The 18,613-nt window shown below is 35.7% G+C and overlaps 1 protein-coding gene across 2 annotated transcripts in view; it reads right to left on the bottom strand.

The window, feature by feature from the left end:
* Positions 1–2,345: 2,345 nt before the first annotated feature.
* Positions 2,346–18,613, bottom strand: part of LOC107683486 (glycogenin-1-like) — a 16,619-nt gene continuing 351 nt past the window's right edge. The window contains exons 2-7 of one of the 2 annotated variants that reach the window (XM_016479545.1): positions 17,622–17,757; positions 17,360–17,534; positions 16,789–16,951; positions 4,984–5,110; positions 4,363–4,573; positions 2,346–2,767 (exon numbers count right to left, since the gene is read on the bottom strand). In XM_016479545.1, the coding sequence (XP_016335031.1) occupies positions 2,621–2,767; positions 4,363–4,573; positions 4,984–5,110; positions 16,789–16,951; positions 17,360–17,534; positions 17,622–17,757 (959 nt within the window). In that variant the 3' untranslated portion in view covers positions 2,346–2,620. Of the gene's footprint in view, positions 2,768–4,362; positions 4,574–4,983; positions 5,111–16,788; positions 16,952–17,359; positions 17,535–17,621; positions 17,761–18,613 lie in introns of both variants that reach the window. The other variant, XM_016479544.1, reaches the window with a different exon arrangement.

Below are 18,613 nucleotides of genomic sequence, written 5' to 3' on the forward strand. Positions count from 1 at the left end.
AACCCAGCAATTGGGTTTTTGTTTTAAGGGTGGCTGGTTAAGTTTAGCTAAATGCTTGCTAAAGACATAACAGATTGTAATTTTGGTGCAAAAAAAAAAAGTTTTTATTGCCTCAACACTTACATTATTATACTACTCGTCAGTATATTACAGTATATTATTAAACATCATATTCCTTGAATCATAAATAAACAGGGGAAAACAAAACAATTTTTTAAAGAAAATACTTGTTCATTTATCAAAACAATATAAACAGATTGAACCGTGTCCCCTTATAGTAATTAAATTGACCCCTGTACACCGTTGACCCTTTAACCAACCCTTAAACCTACACTCTAAAAAATGCTGGGTTAAATACAACCCAGTGATACCACCAAACCTGTCCCAAATCTTACCCCATCACACCTCAGTAGCAGCTCAAGTGTTGTGCATTAACACAAGCTTTTAATCATGTTATAACATCTGTTAAAATCATTTGTAGATTTTCAGTAAGTGCTTGATCATATGGAATTGAAAGTTTAATGACATTTGTAAGCATTTTAACTTACCTAATGATCCATTAAGCAGTATATAATGTTTGTTAATGATTTATTAATGAAAGTTATTATAAAGTGTTACCGAATGTTATTGTTGTATTTAATCTTTCAACAAATATTGCTTAAATATCTCTATTCCTCAAATGACACTCGTGCTTTTAATTTTTAATTGTGTAAACCTGGTTTTGGTGGAAGATGTTCCTGACAGCTGAAGCGAAATATTATTTTATGTATTATGTATTATTTTACATGTATATATACACACTGGTAATATATTTTTTTAATGTTTATTGAAAAAAGTGTCCAATGCTCACCGAAAAGCTGCATTATAAATACAATAAAAGCAAAAAAAATAAATAAATAAAAAAAGAAATAGTGTAAAAAAAATTACAATTTTAAATTGTACATTGTTTTCTATTTTAATATATTTTATAATGTAATTTTCATTACTCCAGTCTTCAGTCTCACGTGATCCTTCAGAAATCATTCTAAAATGCTAATTTGGCACTCAAACGTTTCATCCTTTTGGTTTGTATTATTCTCTAGTCCCGTGTGTTGATGAGCATGGCACGGGGGCCGATACACTGCATCGGGGTGGTCTTTGTGTCACTCCCATTGGCATTAAGTCAACGAGGTGATGGGAGTGCTGTTGGCATGCCAGCTGCCAAGCAAACCCACTGCACCCTGCTCTTGTCTCATTCTCATGCATCCATTCAAGAAAGAGAGAGAGAGAGAGAAACAGAGCAAGGCAGGGTGGCCTGCAATGCTTATGCCAAGTCTGACTCCGTTGCATCAGGTTAAAGTTTTTTGATATTAAAATATTTTCCAAGCATAATATACAGAGACAACTATAAGCAAATCTGTTTTAAAACATTACTTTTTGCAATTACGTTTAATGACACAAAAAGCACAAAAAAACTACAGTTTACCATTAATTTTGGACTATGACAGGATGCTGTTGTTTAAACAGAGAATAAGATCATAATGAGGTAAAAGATTAAAGGGATAGTTTACCCAAAAATGAAAATTCTGTCATCATTTTGCGCCTGAAAATAGTCCCCAGCACGCTCCCTGTGCAAGCAGGTGGTCACGTTGGTTATGTTGGCGAAAGTTAGCCTATTTTCAGGCACTGCGTAATATCATTGCGCCTGCTGCACCCATGGTACGGCAGCAAAGTTCCTTGATTATTACGCCAGAATGAGAGTATAGTTCCTAGCCATATCAGTCTAGAAAATCACAACTTTTCATTTTCCGTCGGTCTTAGTACACGATGTAACTACAGAAGAGTCAAGTTTTAAATAGGAAAAATATAGAAACTCTTTGGTCATTTTTGAGCGAGATGCTAACGGTCTAATCAGATTCAATGACTATGCTAAGCTACAGCTAAAAGTGCTACCGCAAGACCCGGAGATCGGCTGAATGGATTCAAAAATGGTAAAACTCAACTGTTTAACTCTAGGGGAGTTGGAAAATGAGCCATTTTCAAAAATAGTGGAGTGTTCCTTTAAAAGTGCTGGAACTGGCAACATGATGTGCTCTAGTTAAAGGGAAACCAAGTTCTTTTTTTTTTTCCTCAGTAAAAAAGCAGTCGCCCCCAATGAAATGAAAATGACATGTCATGTACACATGAGATAAAACTCACTCCAGTTACACCAGTAGACTTATAAAAGCTGTTTTGTGTACATTGAACATGTCAACTCAATACCAGCAGTAGTAGCTGGGTTTCTCAGGAACCCCATTACTGGACTTTTGTATGCAAAATCTATATATTTATCATTGTAAATTGAGAATTTGTACATTGGCATTGGTGACTGAAAACTCCAGACCACTAGGTGTCAGTATAAGTCCAAAACATCTTTAAAACATGGAAACTCTGAGCATGTGACAGAGAAAGCTGGCCCCAAACTCCCTTTATAAATTCCTGAAGTTGCCATGCCCTTCAGAATTCACATTTTGCATGAGGTTCAAAGGTAAAGTTCTGGTAAATGCTATTAAAATGAGGAAGATGAAGAGTGTGATGAGTCTTGCATAGCTGAATACCCTCTCAAATGTGTATGTGTATGTGTTTTTGACATTTTGACTTTTTATTTCAGGAAAGCATCAAGCTTTTTCTGAATGTTGTCAAAAGAGTCTATTCCCATGTAGTCGGCCTGGCCCTGTTCCCACCGCTGCTTGCGCTCCGCTGAGGACATGAGCGGCTGAACACGCTCCTCGCTCTCCTCAGCTTCCTCCTGTGAACAAGAGAACAATCCAAGTTATTACAAACATGACATTAATGAATACCATAAAAAATTGGTAATCTTTCAGTTTTGTAAGTTTTAAAGAATGACTGCAATCAAAAGGGATGAAAGACATACTGCAGTGGTTTTGAAAAATCTGAATCTAAAGCAGTGGTTCTCTACCAGCCTCAGGATGACTTATTTATAATATGGTCAAATGAGCCTTAAAATAAGCCAAAACAACTACTTCTTTTAATTATTATAATCCTTTGAAAAATCATATTCCCGCAAAAGAAAAAAAAACAAAACACGAATAACACATATAACATGAACATGAAAAACATGTATATTTGAGGTTGAGTACTTTTGTGTGTGTGTGTGTGTGTGTGCATTATATATATATAGTATATATGTGTGTGTGTGATCTATCTATCTATCTATCTATCTAATTGATATTTAACATGAATTTACATTTTTCTAGTTTCTAGCCAAGCTTTTATTGAGTTAAATTTGTAATTTTTTTGTTGTTGTTGTTGTTGTTGTTTTTTTGCTTTTTAAAAAAATCCAATTAATCTCAAACTAAATGTTCCTCTTTGAAGAAACCTGGATTTAAAAATGTGATGTCTGTGATTTTATATAAAGTGAATAAAACATAATTAAAATGAATTTAAATTCTTTAGTTATGACAATCTCGAGAAAAACAAATGATTTGGTAGAAATTGTAATTTTTGTTTTTAATTAGGACCCCCCCCTCCCCCCTCCAATTTACCATTTTGGGAAAAAGTCTTGATTTTTGAAGTGTTATTTCAAAACATGGAAAATCATGTAAATTAACCCTTAAATGCATGAATGTTTCGCCAATCATTATTACATATTCGGGTCTTTAGTGACCCTGACCTATATATACAGCATGGATGGATCTCTAACTGCTGCAATAGCAAAAACTCTCTTGATATTTTAAGAACAATTACAGAAGAATAAAATAAAGCATATTTCGTTACCTTTTGAAACTTAAAAGCGTTCAATTTGAGCAGATGATTTTAACGTCGCTGTCATCGTCAGAGCGCACTTCCACAGTACATTCAGCATCTGGCTCATATTCACGACCTTATACACTTTTTACTAAAAAATTATCAGAAAACTGGCATTCTTTTATATTTTACTATTTTTTTCTTGTTATATTGTTTATAATTAATAGATTGAGGAATACTAAGAAAGTTGATGTCTAACTTTAAAAAATGAAGGAGGGATAGGGTAGAGAATGATGTCCCGGGTCGCTAAAGACCCAAGGTGTGCATTTAAGGGTTAATAATAAATATCTATTTATTTTCAGTAAATCCCTAACAAAATATCCTTCTTTGAACAACATTCTCACAGTTATGAAAAAAAAAACCTGGATATACAGTATGAGAGAGACTACATTTAAAAGTGTGATTTCTAAACATCATGAAAAATCATGTACGTTTATAATAAATATATAAAATAGCAGTGTGAATAATATATCTTATTACAGTTAACAACAAAAAAGTGCAAGTATGACAGTCAGGACATGGCCATGTAAACTCAAAGAAAGGGTTATTTTCTTGTTCTGTATGTTTAGGCCTGACCTCACAGCCGGAGTTGAAGGGCTGGTCTCCATACTCTCGGATCAGCATGGGCAGCACCTCAGCGCTGTACAGAGCCCACCACTGCAGCAGGAGGCCGGGCTGAGACGAGGCCTGCGCGTCTCCTCTCACTCTCCTCTGTGTGGTGTTATACACGTAGCTCCACGGCTTCATCTGGCCCAGGAAGTGCACAACCTTTGCATTTGCACCATATCTGTGGACAGAAACACATTTTCAGCATGTATTCCTGAAAGATAGCAGGCGTCCATAACGTATATTAATGCATTTCAACGCTGGGGTGAAAATAGGTCAAGTAATACTTCAGGATTTTACAAGTTAAAATTCCCGATTGGAATCTGCTCTGACATTTTCTGTGAGTTAAAATCTACACAATGGATTTAAATATGGTGTAAGCCTGAAGTGAGAATACCATGCAATTTGTGACCCTCACACTCTCAGCCCGTCTCACACTCTTCTTCCTCAGCTCCTGTGACCCGATGTTACGGCATAAGCTGCCTTCATGTGACCCGTGTGTGTATCCTGTTACCGTCCCATCATAAGGCCAGCACATGCCAGCATTAGTGACAGAGAGAGCCGCTGCTGAAGTCAAGGTGTCACACTTACTGTTTAAATGCAGGAAGGTACGTGTAGATGGCTATGCTGCTCATGTTATAGATGAAAGGAAGGTGTTTGTTGATGTCGGCTGTTGCCCAGTCGCTGAAGAAGCCATTCAGAACTCCTTGGTCTCCTCCTGTTGAACAAATGATTCATAAATATGTCACTTCAAATGGAATTACTGTAGCTCTCTTTCATTTATCAGTCATTTATTTAGAGCACATTAAATCATTTCAAATAATTTTATTTAAAAGTCCTTCATTTAAGTTACTAAAGTTGAAGTGTGTAATTTCTGCACCACCAGCGTCATAAAGTGTAATTGCAATAAATAAATAAATAAATAAACAATGAATGAATGAATAAACATACAATTAAAATAATTAAAATTAAAAATTATAAATGGTTAAACAAATAAATAAATAAGCACGCAATTTAATGAATATATAATTAAAAATGAATAAATAAATACAAATAATTAAAAAACATTTAAATAAACAATTAAACGAATAAATAACAAAAAATACATAATAACAGATTAAACAAACAAATAAATAGACTAAATTAAATCAATCAATAAGATTAAATAAATAAATGAATAAATATATAATTACCAAAATAAAAAAAACAAATAAACAAATAAAACTGAATAAATAAATAATTACCAAAATAAAATAAATAAATTTAATAACTAATTAACAAACGAATAACTAATAAACTAAATAAAAACCAAATAAATGAATACTTTAAAAAAAAATGTGATTAATCTGTTGATAGAGGCACAGAGTATACACTTTTAAGGAATCACCTTAAACATAGCTTTTTAACACACACACACACACACACACACACACACACACACACACACACACACACACACAAGCCAACAAAATCAAGTATTAAAGTTACATTTTGAATTCTTATTTTAATGTTTTGGTTGGTTGGGTGTTGCTATGAGATTGCTAAGGAGTTCTCACTGCTGTCCAAGTGGTTGCTAGAGTGATCTGGGTGGTTGCTAGGTAGTTTATAAGGTGTTTTGACCATATATATGTATAGACAGATGCCCCATTCGACTGCGCCAAGCATGTAGACACACCATCTTTAATGGTCAACTTAAAGGGTTAGTCCACCCAAAAATGAAAATTAGCCCATAAATTACTCCGCCTCAAGTCATCCTAGCTGTATATGACTTTCTTCTTTCATACGAATCCAGTCGGTTATTTAAAAAAATGTCTTTGATCTTTCAAGCTGTTTAATGGCACTCAGCGGGTGTTGCATGCATCAGTCCAAAAGAAGTTAAATAAAAAGCGCCCATTCTTAATAAAAAGTGTCTCACTGGTAACTTTTAATGTTGTGTTAGCTAACGCGCTCATCTTGTTGTATGGTGTTAGTTAGGTCTACACAACAACACGTTGAGCTCTCTCGGCCACTGTACTCGAGGGTTCGAGTCCAGACCATCGGATGTTATGGTAAATGACGTCAAGTTGACCCTTATATGGAGGACGGCTTACATATAGCGGCCCATAGAAACAGTCGCTAATGAGAAATCTACATATACATATCTATGGTTTTGACTCCTGACTGTTTTGTATGTGATGAAATCTGATACATTTGTTCAGACAGAGACAAACATTGTCCAAAACTGCTGACAACATAGTGAATGTCACATAGTCCACTAAATCAGGACAGTAAGTGAAAATTAGTGTGTCCAGATACAGCTCCAAACAATATTGCATGGATCATATGACGTCATATATACACTCTGCCCTAAATGATGGGGAAACCCTACCTGAAACCCATTTAGCAAACACCTGTAGTACTCAGCCGTGTAGGATGGCCATTTTACATCTTATCCCAGGGAAATTCAAAAGTATTAAGAACATGCTGTTTTTGAGTAGTACAGAGTATAAGGAATGTGTCAAGGTGCTTACTAGATGAAAAAAGACCCTACATATCTAAAAAAGGTCACGCTCTGAAAGAGCAGCCTAGTTCCTGCATGCTTGTTCAAAGGTCACTGAAGACACGACACACTCCACAGAGTCACATGACACAGAGATATACATCTCACAGCATGATGCATACTGCACTAAACACACGCGGACACTGAAATAGCTGCACTATTAAAAACAAACGCTGAAAAATCTGTTTAGCCTGAATTGAGATCATCTATGTGTCTGCTGTGCAGTGCCGTGGTGGACACAGAATCCAGGAGTGTAGGAGGACACGGGAAATATTAATAGCACGCCTGCAGACATGCAGACAGCTGGTCAACATAAAATGAAAATTTGGCTATTATATACTCATCCTCATGTCTTCTGAAACTTACATGATTTTCTTTATTTTTTTTTTCTGTGGAGCACAACAGGAATTACATGACATGGCTGTCATGAAAGATTTACGGCAAAATAAATCGGACTTAAATATTAGTATGTTACTCACGCTATTGCATTGTATGGCTTTAGATAACTTGACAGTATAACATAAAATTATATAGAACATTTTTATGATACTTTTATAATGTTTTTGTTAATTTTAGAGCTTAACAGCTTCTGTTCCCCATCCACTTTCATTATATGTGAGAGATCAACTCAAATTTTGTCTTCTGTTTTTTGAATGTAACACTTTACAATAAGGTCTCATTACTTAAGGTTAGTTAATGCATTAATTCAAATTAACAAACAATGAGCATTACATCTGTTAAAGTATTTATGCATCTTTTGCTATGCTATGCAGGTTTTGCTATGCTCCGATTCAGGGAAAACAGAGTTTAAAAATTATTATAACAAAGATTTTAAAAATGGATTTCAAATAATAAAAATAAAAATCAATGAAAAACAATGCAAAAAGTTTGTGTAGTTTCTGGATTTTGCCCGTGGAGGGCAGAGTAGTACGGTGGACGAGAAGTGCAAAACAAATCATAATTCTGAAAACAAAATAACAAATTACAAACGCAAATGCAGATCTAAAAAACAAAATTGCATTTGCGTTTGTAATTTGTTATTTTGTTTTCAGAATTGTGATTTGTTTTGCACTTCTCGGCCACCGTAAGAAATGGATGTAGGGTGGTAAAAACCAAAGTGCAGGACTTTGTTCTATCTATCAGTTGTTGATTGGATGGAAGCAGATCTGAATGCGAGCTTGAGGCTGAATGTAGAATAAAGAGGCGGTATTTAAGACGACTAAATGATTGGAGAAGTCCAGCATACTGTACTTCACCAAGTCTGTTAAAAGATCGAGTTATGATATTTTGATTAAAAAATTTATTATATGCATGGATCAATTTTTTTCACAATAAGATCCATAACATGAATTTGGAAAATAGGTGTGATGAATTTTCATTTCATGCCAACTTAAAAGGTTATTGTTATCTAGTCAATTTATTTGTTCAATATCTGCCTGTTACCATGTGGGCTACGCTTATAGTCCAGTGCCATCCTCTGCGCTAAAACACATGAATATTTGCCCCAGGACAGGCCATGTGCACGCTATAAGGAAATGAATATAGTCAGTACAAACCATATACAGCATCTGCACTGCTAGCCAAAGATGATTTTCAAACTCATCTAATAATGCTACATTCCTACAGCAGATTAACGAACACGCTGGAGCAATAATAAATGAATAATGTGTTTGCAAAGCATGCTGGTTTACCAGCTAAGCCAATCTAGTGCCATTTAATTTGGGCGTGCCTCCAGGAGCCCAGAAACAGGGTACAGAATCCTCCCCTGGGCTTTCCTTGTGCAAGTGGCTCTACAAACATTACTGTGGTCTTGGAGAGTTCATATTGAGAGGATGATCTGAACTGTGCAGGAATGTGCATAGTCTTTGTCTGGTTTACATTGGCAGAGGATGAGAACAAGGCCACATGATAGCCAAAGGTCATCAGGATTGTAATAAACAAGGAAATGGAAAGATGCTTGTTTGATTCACCGTTTCAGAGATTCAACCACTCTGCAGGAACGAGAGAACACACTGATGCTTTGTCTTTGGATGGCAGTTGTCTGAACGCCCAACAAAACTGGAAGTGATTTGGCTGGTTTATTAGTCTGATGCAAAACACTCTTGAAACTGCTTGTCACTGCGATTATTACTAAACATACTCACTGTTCTTTGAATTTCTTTAGTTTAGCCCCACCACTCACCCAACCCCCCAAAAAACTGAGCCTTCATCGTGTCATTTTGAAATTTTTTAAATTTAAGCATGACTTAACATTACAAATAATATATAATCACCTAGCAGACCCTAGCAACCACCAAACAACAACCATACAACCATACAGAACACCCTAGCAACCACCTAGAACATGCTTATACCATCTACAGTAGAACACCCTAGCAACAACATGCAATGCCCTTACAAATTACAACCATACAGAACATCCTAGCAACCCCATAGAAATGATCTTATAACCCTCCAGGACACCCTAACAAACACCTAGCAATGCAATAGCAAGAAATGAGCAACAGCCTTACAACTATCTACAACAGCAACTGCTTTACAATCATCCAGAACACCCTAGAAATCACCTAGTAACCCTTTTTACTATCTAGAACACCCTAACAACCATCTTACTGTAGCGAATCAGCTCATGGGAAATATGAATAATTAATCATAACTAGTTATAATTAATTATAAATATTTAGATCCGCTGTAGATATTTACTTGACCTCTCAGGGTCAACTGTCTGTCAATTCTAAGAACGTTAATTTCCTGGTTAAGGGAAATAACTTTCTTACTGTACAATTCTACACAGAGCTTGTAGCATAAATCTGCATGATTAAGTGACTCCAGTTATGAGCAAACAATGAACAACGTCAAGTGTGATACAAGTAAGACTTTATTAACTACATAAACACTTAAACTAGTCCAACATACTACATAAACACTTAAACTAGTCCAACATACTACATAAACACTTAAACTAGTCCAACATACTACATAAACACTTAAACTAGTCCAACATACTACATAAACACTTAAACTAGTCCAACATACTACATAAACACTTAAACTAGTCCAACATACTACATAAACACTTAAACTAGTCCAACATACTACATAAACACTTAAACTAGTCCAACATACTACATAAACACTTAAACTTTAAATATAGCTAACAAAATATATATTGTGTGTTTGATTGGTCCAGACGCTACATTACCTAGCAATCAACTAGCAATTCCCTAGCAAACACCTGAAGCAAGCACCTAGCAACACCCTTACAACGGTCTAGAACACCTCAGCAACCACCTAACAACTTACCCAGAACATCCTAGTAATCACCTAAAAATGCCTTAGAAACCACCTAGCAATGCCCTTACAACTATCTAGAATACCCTATCAACCACCTTTCAACCATCCATAACACCCTAGCAACCACATATCAATGCCATAGCAAGCACACAGAACGCCCTAGCAACACACTTACAAACATCTCTAGCACACCCTAGCAACCACCTTACAACCATTCAGAACATCCCAGCAACTGCCTAAAACATCCTAGTAGCCACCTAACAATGTCATTTCAACTATCTAGAACACTCAAGCAATCACCTAGAAACACCCTTGCAATGCCCTTTCGACCACCTAGACCATCCTAGACATTCTTACAATCACTTAAAAATTATCTTGTAAGCAACCAGAACACCCTAGCAACACCCTAGAAACCACCTAGCATTGCCCTTACAGCGATCTAGAACAACCTAGCAATCACTTAGTAACACCTCAGTAATGATCTAGCAATGCTCTTACAACCAACCTACAACACCTTAGCAACCACCTTACAACCATCCACAATACCCTAGCAATCACCTTGCAACACCCTTACAAGTACAGTATCTAAAACACTCTAATAACAACCATCTTACAACCATCCAGAACACTCTAGCAACCACCTAGCAACACCCTTACAACTACAGCATTTAAAACACCCTAGCAACCAACTTATAACCATTCCAAACACACTATCAACCACCCTAACAATGCCATAGCAACCACCCAGAACACCCTAGCAACCATGCACCAACTCACTAATGGTGCTTTTCCACTGCGTGGTATGACTCGGCACGGCACGGCTCGGCTTGGTTTGCGTTTCCACTGCAGTTCAGTACCGCTTTAGAGTGGGCGGGATTATTCACATGTTGTTATAGTTGCGCCGCCTCTACTGCCGCGACTCCTGAAAAACGTTTTAATTCCGCGTAGCCCCATCAAGCTTGCTGGATCCGCTCCTCTGCCATCAATGAGAGGAACGTCTGTACTTCCTCAACAGACAACGAAACAAACGCCATTACTATATAACTACCCAAAACACCCTAACAACGCCATAGCACCCACACAGAACACCCTTGCAACCTCATATGCCAGTCAGTCAAAACATCCCAGCATCATGGTGGCTTGTTTTGCACAGAAAAGCAGTCAGTTTGTCCTCTTAAATTTGTATCTAGTTCCTCATGTTCTTCTCTCCCAAGCTCAAAGCTTCATTGAGCAGAGAATACCACAAGACAACATTGTAACAGTCAAGAAGAGTTCAAGCTTTCCCTGTTATGACCACAAACAAACTAGCTCTGCTAAAAATAAAGCAATCATTGCAAATTACCACACCATTAGAACGGTGACTTCAAATCTACCAAAGACAAAAATAGACCAAAAACTCAGGCGGACAAGATTGTGTAGCATTTATGCGACCTGCAATTATGACAGTCCAAAAGAGCCACTGGATTCTGTGGAATAACAAAAGCATAATAAACAGGCTTTTGAAAAGGCACCAGTCTCCATAATGTAAGCAGAGCCCACCCTCGCAATGCAGCAATCTCATTGGTTCCTCGACCGTCACGCTCAAACTCATAGCCAGACTCATAAGAATGGGCTCGCGGTGTCGTGGAGCTGAAAACAAGTCCAAAAATGTACACCAATATATCCTAAATCTGCAAGTCACTCACACATGCTAACATATGCAAACAATTACTCATCAGCATTTTATCATCTAACAAGTGAAAAAACAAAGTATAGGGAAAAAGATACATGCACTCTCTTTTTCTGTTAGTCATTTTACCAAATGACTAAAACCCATAAAAGTTGCATAACGAGCACATTCTCCAAGAGTTGGCTGTAGAAAAATGGCCCTTGGCTCCTAAAGAAAAGGAAAAACAGAGTTGCCTTGAAAGGGCTTTTGTTTGCTGAGGGCGCCCGTGCCAAATTCCTCTCGCCGGGCTTATGAACCAGCTGTGTTGGGCAATACTCGAGAGGCTCTGTTGCGCATTTTCGCTTGAGGTAATTTTGTGATGCAAACAGGGAAGGGAAGACTTAATTACGCTGACAGTGTGTGTAAGATGAGCACACGTCAAAGTGCTGGGTGTGTGGGGAAATGCAGAGATGTTTCAGCTGCAATGGAGAGGTGGAATGATAAGGGCTGATGCAGGAAGATGCATCAATTCAGAAACATTAGCTATCGATTCCAGATGAGATACTTGATAAGCACCCGGATCACCAGAGATATAAATGTGGGAAGTAAATGTTATCTAGACAAGACTCATGAGCTGTGTCTGAAACCGCTCCCTATCCCCTATTTAGTGCACTATATTGGGTGTCGGACATTTTTTAGTGTTGCCCGAATTCCAGTGGTGTATTGTAATGAAGCAATAATACTTCGTTACAGTACTTAAGTATTTTTTGGGAGTATCTGTACTTTACTTGAGTTTTTATATTTAGGTCAACTTTTACTTTTACTCCACTACATTTCCTAATTAAAATGTATACTTTTACTCCGATACATTTCCCCGAAGCATATTCGTTACTTATTACAAAATAGTCAGAAGTCAGAAGAACACGGACTGCAGGAAAGCAGGTTTGACGAATCAGTGGTCTGGCATTTGCAAGTTAGACTCCTAAAAAACACCTTTGCTCATGTGCAAACCAAACAAGTGTGCGCACAACCGCAGATGATTCATTTTTTCCAGTCAAGTCGAGTCTGGGGTGTGCGATACACAGCATCATCTGCGATAATATGGTAAGTGCGATCTGACATTATCAAGTAACGTCTAGGTTATTAGGTAATCACCAAATAACACACAGCGTGCACGCACGTTGATTTATTAGTCTATTAAAACTCAAAATTCCAGGCATTCTAAATTGTAGACGGCAAAAATGCTTCAGTGTGCTTTTTATATTTATATAATTTAATATAGTTAACTTAATCTATATCACACAAAGAGTAGGCCCCTACCGTTTTTCTGCAGATATCAGTATGAACACATTTAATAATCATTTTATACAAGTTCAGTAATGCAATAAGTGACTTACATTTTAGACATAATATTGTTTGTTTTTGCTCAATTTCGCTAAAGGTCTCTGGACACTGAGTCTGAATTTTTAGTCCGAAATGTTCACACATTGAAAAATAAATACGACCTCACGTTGTGTCAATCACGTTTACACACTGCCTCCAAAACTTTCGTCCAACATAAAAAAATTCGGACCAGGTTCGATTTTCTGCGTTTTCGCATCCGTAACAAGCATTTTGATAGGAAAGGATGACAAATATGAAAAAAAAGAAAAACGCATACGAAAATTTCGGACTCAGTGTGCAAAGACCTTTAAACTCAAGATTTTCAGCAAGTAACAACTCAAAGTCACGAGTTGTACCAACTAATTTTATGGTGTTTTTAGGTCCTTTTTGGAGATTAGCAGTATATCCATTTTTGTTGCATGAAAAAGAGTTGGAATTGCTTTTGAGCTCTTCAGAAAAGAAATAAAAACATGAGGATGAATAAATTATGGCAAAATACACATTTTTGGAAATTCCTTCACTGCACAGCAGTGTGGACGAGAGATTTACCTGAACACGCTCATTAACAGTCACTTACTGGCGGTTTTAATTTCACATTTCGACTATTTATTCATGTTTTAAATTATTTCAAATATCAGTATTCAACGTTTTATGTTAAAAACAAAACATTAGGCCTATTTATGCATCTGTAACGGCAGGGTAAATGTATCCATGTCCCCTCTGAGATACATAAACTGTGTAAATACATCTAAATGCCACTTCAGATGCAGATTCCAGAAATGTTTTCTTGTGTTGGAATGAAAGACACTAAGTACCGGATGAAGTGCTTCTTATTCTTACCCAAAAATACAAAATGGAAGAAAGAGTTCAAACTGAACACAATCTTGCTACTCAAGCTGTGGATGAATTTTTTTTATATATATATTTATTTGCTTCTTTTCCATTTTGCATTTACTTGTAATTTTACTTTCAATACTTACGTACGTTTAAGATAAAAAAAAAACTTTTCGTACTTAAGTACAATAAATATCACATACTTTAAGACGTTTACTCAAGTAATATTCTAAACGGCGACTTCAACTTCTACCAAAGTCATTTTCTGGTGAGATATCTGTACTTTTACTTGAGTATGGCTTTCAGGTACTTTATACACCACTGCCGAATTCTGAGTGAACAAGTTCCTTCCCTACATTCATTCACTACTTTTTACCCACAATCCTCTCTGATTTTGAGTGTACAGCCGATGTACACTCACTGAAGCACTATTTCCCATGAAGCAATGCGGAGAGGACTGATGAGCTGGAAGAGAGTTTAAAGGAGAGATGCAGTTTACATCTTTCTTATTTCTACTTTAACATTAGTTTCATTCATTATTAATATTAAAGTATATTATTTTTGCATTAACTCAGTTTAATGTTTTACTAATTTACTGACGTGGCGTTGTTGTTAACTACGACCATTGTCATCTTATCTGAGCGCAAAACGCTGCTTGGGAGAGTTTCAAGATGCTAAAAATAATAAATACATAAAAATTATGTGTTATATGTGTATGTGTAATATGTGTTTATTTTTGTTGCCAGTGTTTTAATAGTATTTAAAGGCACAATATGTAAGATTTTTTATTAAAATATCCAAAAACCACTAGAACAGTGTTACATATTTTGCCTTTAATGATTATGAACATATTAAGCATTACCAAACAAATTAGCCCTAATACCATTGATGAAACCACAAAGCTGGCGCAGAGGTATGTATAATTACAATATGAAGTCATTGTGAGTGTTATTTTTTATTAATATTATTTTCAAAAAAGGTACATGTAATATTAAAACACATATGTGATAAAGATGTTTCTGTGGAAAATAACAATAAATTAAATTTGCTACCTATTAGGTTTTATTCACGTCTAAACTACCCCAACCCTAAACCTAACCTTACAATAATGCAAATACTGTAATTAATTGTTGTTCAGCTTGACAAAAATGATGCAGTATTGACGTGCACATGCCCAGTAGGCCAATCTGGCCGTAGCTGGATCCCCTTTAGCCCTAACTGTTTCAGCTCTCTGACACGCATGGTATACATCAGTGTCCAAATTCGTTTACTTCATTTCGTTCACTCCTTTCTGATATAGTGCACTCAAATGCCATACAGTATAGGGATTAGTGAATGAGGTCTAAGCTCTAAAATTATATAAAAAGAAAAAGTACCATTAAAAAAAAGTGGTCTATATCAGGAGTTTTTCAAGTTATTAGATGCCACAGGCCAATTATTTAAAAAAAATGTATTACATTTTTTTTTATATTAATATAAAAATAAATATTATAAATATGTGTAAAATATTATTTGGAAAATATTTAGTTTTTTTAATTTAGTCTTTATAGTATCTATAGTACTGTATTGTTAAGATGTATTCGTTTCAATCTATTTTTATTTTAATCACATTTGTATTATTTACTTATATATGTTATACTTTAATGTACTCCTTTAATATACTTTAATGTAACACATGTATTTGTTTATTGTGATCATTTTATTACTAATTTATTTATATATTTCTGATCTAGTTTTTATTATTTATTTGAATGAATGCATTTATTGTAATCTAATTTTTATAAATCGTTTATTTATCTATTTCTGATCTACATTTTTATTATTTATATTTTATTTATTTTCATGAATGCATTATTTGAATCTAATTGTTATTATATATTTATTTGTCTATTTCTGATTTTTGATTCCTTTATTTATTTGATTTTATTTATTCATTTTAATTTTTATTTATTTAGTTAATTTTTTTAGTTTGACATTTTTTACAGTTTGTAACTTTTCCACAGATGAAAAGATTTAGTGAGACAAAACTATTGTATGGCTTCAAAAGATTCAGAATATAATGCATCCGTCACATTAACTACTTCTGCCGTGCCTTTTTGTCATTTTGAAACTATATAGCTTCTAGTATCTCTTTGTTTTGTTTTTGTTGTTTGAAAATGAGCAGCGGGAACATTCTTCAGAATTTCTCCTATTTAATACAAGTAAGTAAGTAAACATCCCTCAGCTTGCAAAAAATCACTCGAGGCCTGTTTACACCAAGGATAATAATAGCTATTATGTTAACTAAAACTACAACATTTTACCACAGCTATAACAGTAACAACAATAGAGGAACAATGTCATTGGAATCAGTTTCAGAGCGATTTTGTCTGATGAATGAAAACATGGACAGCCAATCGGAATCCACCCAAAGCTTGAGCTTTAAAGTGGTAGACGACAAAACCACAGTGTGCACTCATAATAAACAAAACATTATTGTTCATTGGTGTGGATGCTAATATAGTTTTCATTATACTCATTGCTATAGTTATCGTTCTTGGTGTGAATGGCCTTGACAGCACTTACAGACCTGGAACATTCCTGTAAAATGCTTCAAACTACACAGTAAAACTGTCAATGCCCTAAAAGCCATTTGCTAAAAACTGAAATTCAGAGCTCTGACACATCTAAAAGCAAATGATAGTGCTATTTTACATACCGTCAAAGCTGCCGTGCTCCGTGCAATACTGCAGAAGTTTGCCGTAGGTTTCGTTGGACGGGCGAAACACGAACACACCAGAGTTAAAACAATCAGGCCAGCCGGGGTCTGGAGCTGCAGACAGCTCCTCTCTGACAAACAGCTCATCGATGTTTGATAACACCTACAGCCAACAGAAAAGCCTCATGAAAATCATCAACATCAATTCAAATTGAGCCATTTTAACATTTTCTTCATAAATATTTCTGGTCTTATTGAGTACAAAAAGTCCAAATAGCTATAAAAAAAATATTACTGTTTTTACTGTATTTTCAATCAGATAAATGACTTATGAGTTCAAAAAAACAACAAAATCTTAAGTTGAAGGCATGCTTAGATGCCTACCCTGCTTAGTGCAGGTTACACAAGTTAAATGTAATGCAGAGGCGTACATTCACACATTGAGTTAATGGTGCACAGTGTAATTCAAATGACATAACGGACCGCATTATAAATATTTCATGCATGTTTTGACAAGGTACAACTTGAACTCTGCTAACCCAGCTGGTTCGAAATCATGATGCAAACTCACCAGTGTGTCTGCATCCATAAACACACATTTGGAGTAGTGTGTGAGAGCCCAGCAGTGCAGCTTGGTGAAAGTGACACCCAGATCAGGTCTCTTCATCATGGCCAAGTGTGCGGTGTCCCCACTGTCCAGCACATCCACAAGCCTGACTTCATCGAAGATCTTATGAAGAACTGCCCTAAAGACATTCAAAAACATCTCCTTTTGTTTTCCACAGAAGTCAGAGAGTTCCCAGTATGATACTGCTGAATGAAGCATGTTGTACCTTGCCTGATCGGACACATGGGGCCCAATGAGCACCACCAGCTTTTTTGAAGTCTCGTGGTTCCTAAGAGACTTTCCAAGCACCATAGCTCCTCTCGCATAGCTATCGTTTGTGGCCAAAGTGACAAATGCCTGTTCTGCTAAAGAAATGAGCTTGACATAATACCGTCTAATGAATTTGATTTCACATAATTATGCTAAGGAACAACAGATGACAACATAATGGATTTCCTGAAAAATCAAGACATGTTTAAGCCTTAATGGAAGTCGATGATGCACGTTTCCTCTCATAATAATGTCAAAAAGTATTATTCTTTTCAATATGGTTGGAAAAGAATCGGTTCTTTTGAACAATAAGTTTGAAGAATCGGTTCAAAAACGGATTCAGTGATTCTTTTACCTCACGACGTGTTCCTTACATTCCTCAATACAATTTTAAAAGGGGTGTCTGTTGCAATTGTTCGAGTTCAGCCATGATTCAGTTCTTAAAACAAAGTCATTTCGAACGTAAATATCATTTAAATGTGCATTAAACACAACTTAAATGATCTTATATCTCTCAGATGAAAAGTTTTTTCTTGTTTTAATGAAATGCTATTTATTAAAACCAATATGGGTCATCGACTCATACATAAAAAAAATCAAAACAGACGGTTCTGGATTCAATGAACTGTTGTTGAGTTGACTCGAGAACCAGTCAACGAATTGTTCAGACCGGTTTTGTGAACCGTTTCAACCAATTCTTCAACTGAACAATTCATTCACAAATAAAAACATCATCTTAAACTCTTGAGTAATCATGCCAGTATAAGTCAGCCTTACATAGGCTACTTTATATCCAGGGCTACAGAAATATGAATATGAGCAATGCAGTGAGCATCCACATCCCTTAAAGCCTTTTTGCATGCTCTCTCTCTCTCTCTACATGTGTATATATATATATATATATATATATATATATATATATATATATATATATAATCGTATATATAT

The sequence above is a fragment of the Sinocyclocheilus anshuiensis genome, unplaced genomic scaffold, assembly GCF_001515605.1.
Source record: "Sinocyclocheilus anshuiensis isolate Anshui unplaced genomic scaffold, SAMN03320099.WGS_v1.1 scaffold1451, whole genome shotgun sequence".
Lineage (NCBI taxonomy): Eukaryota > Metazoa > Chordata > Actinopteri > Cypriniformes > Cyprinidae > Sinocyclocheilus > Sinocyclocheilus anshuiensis.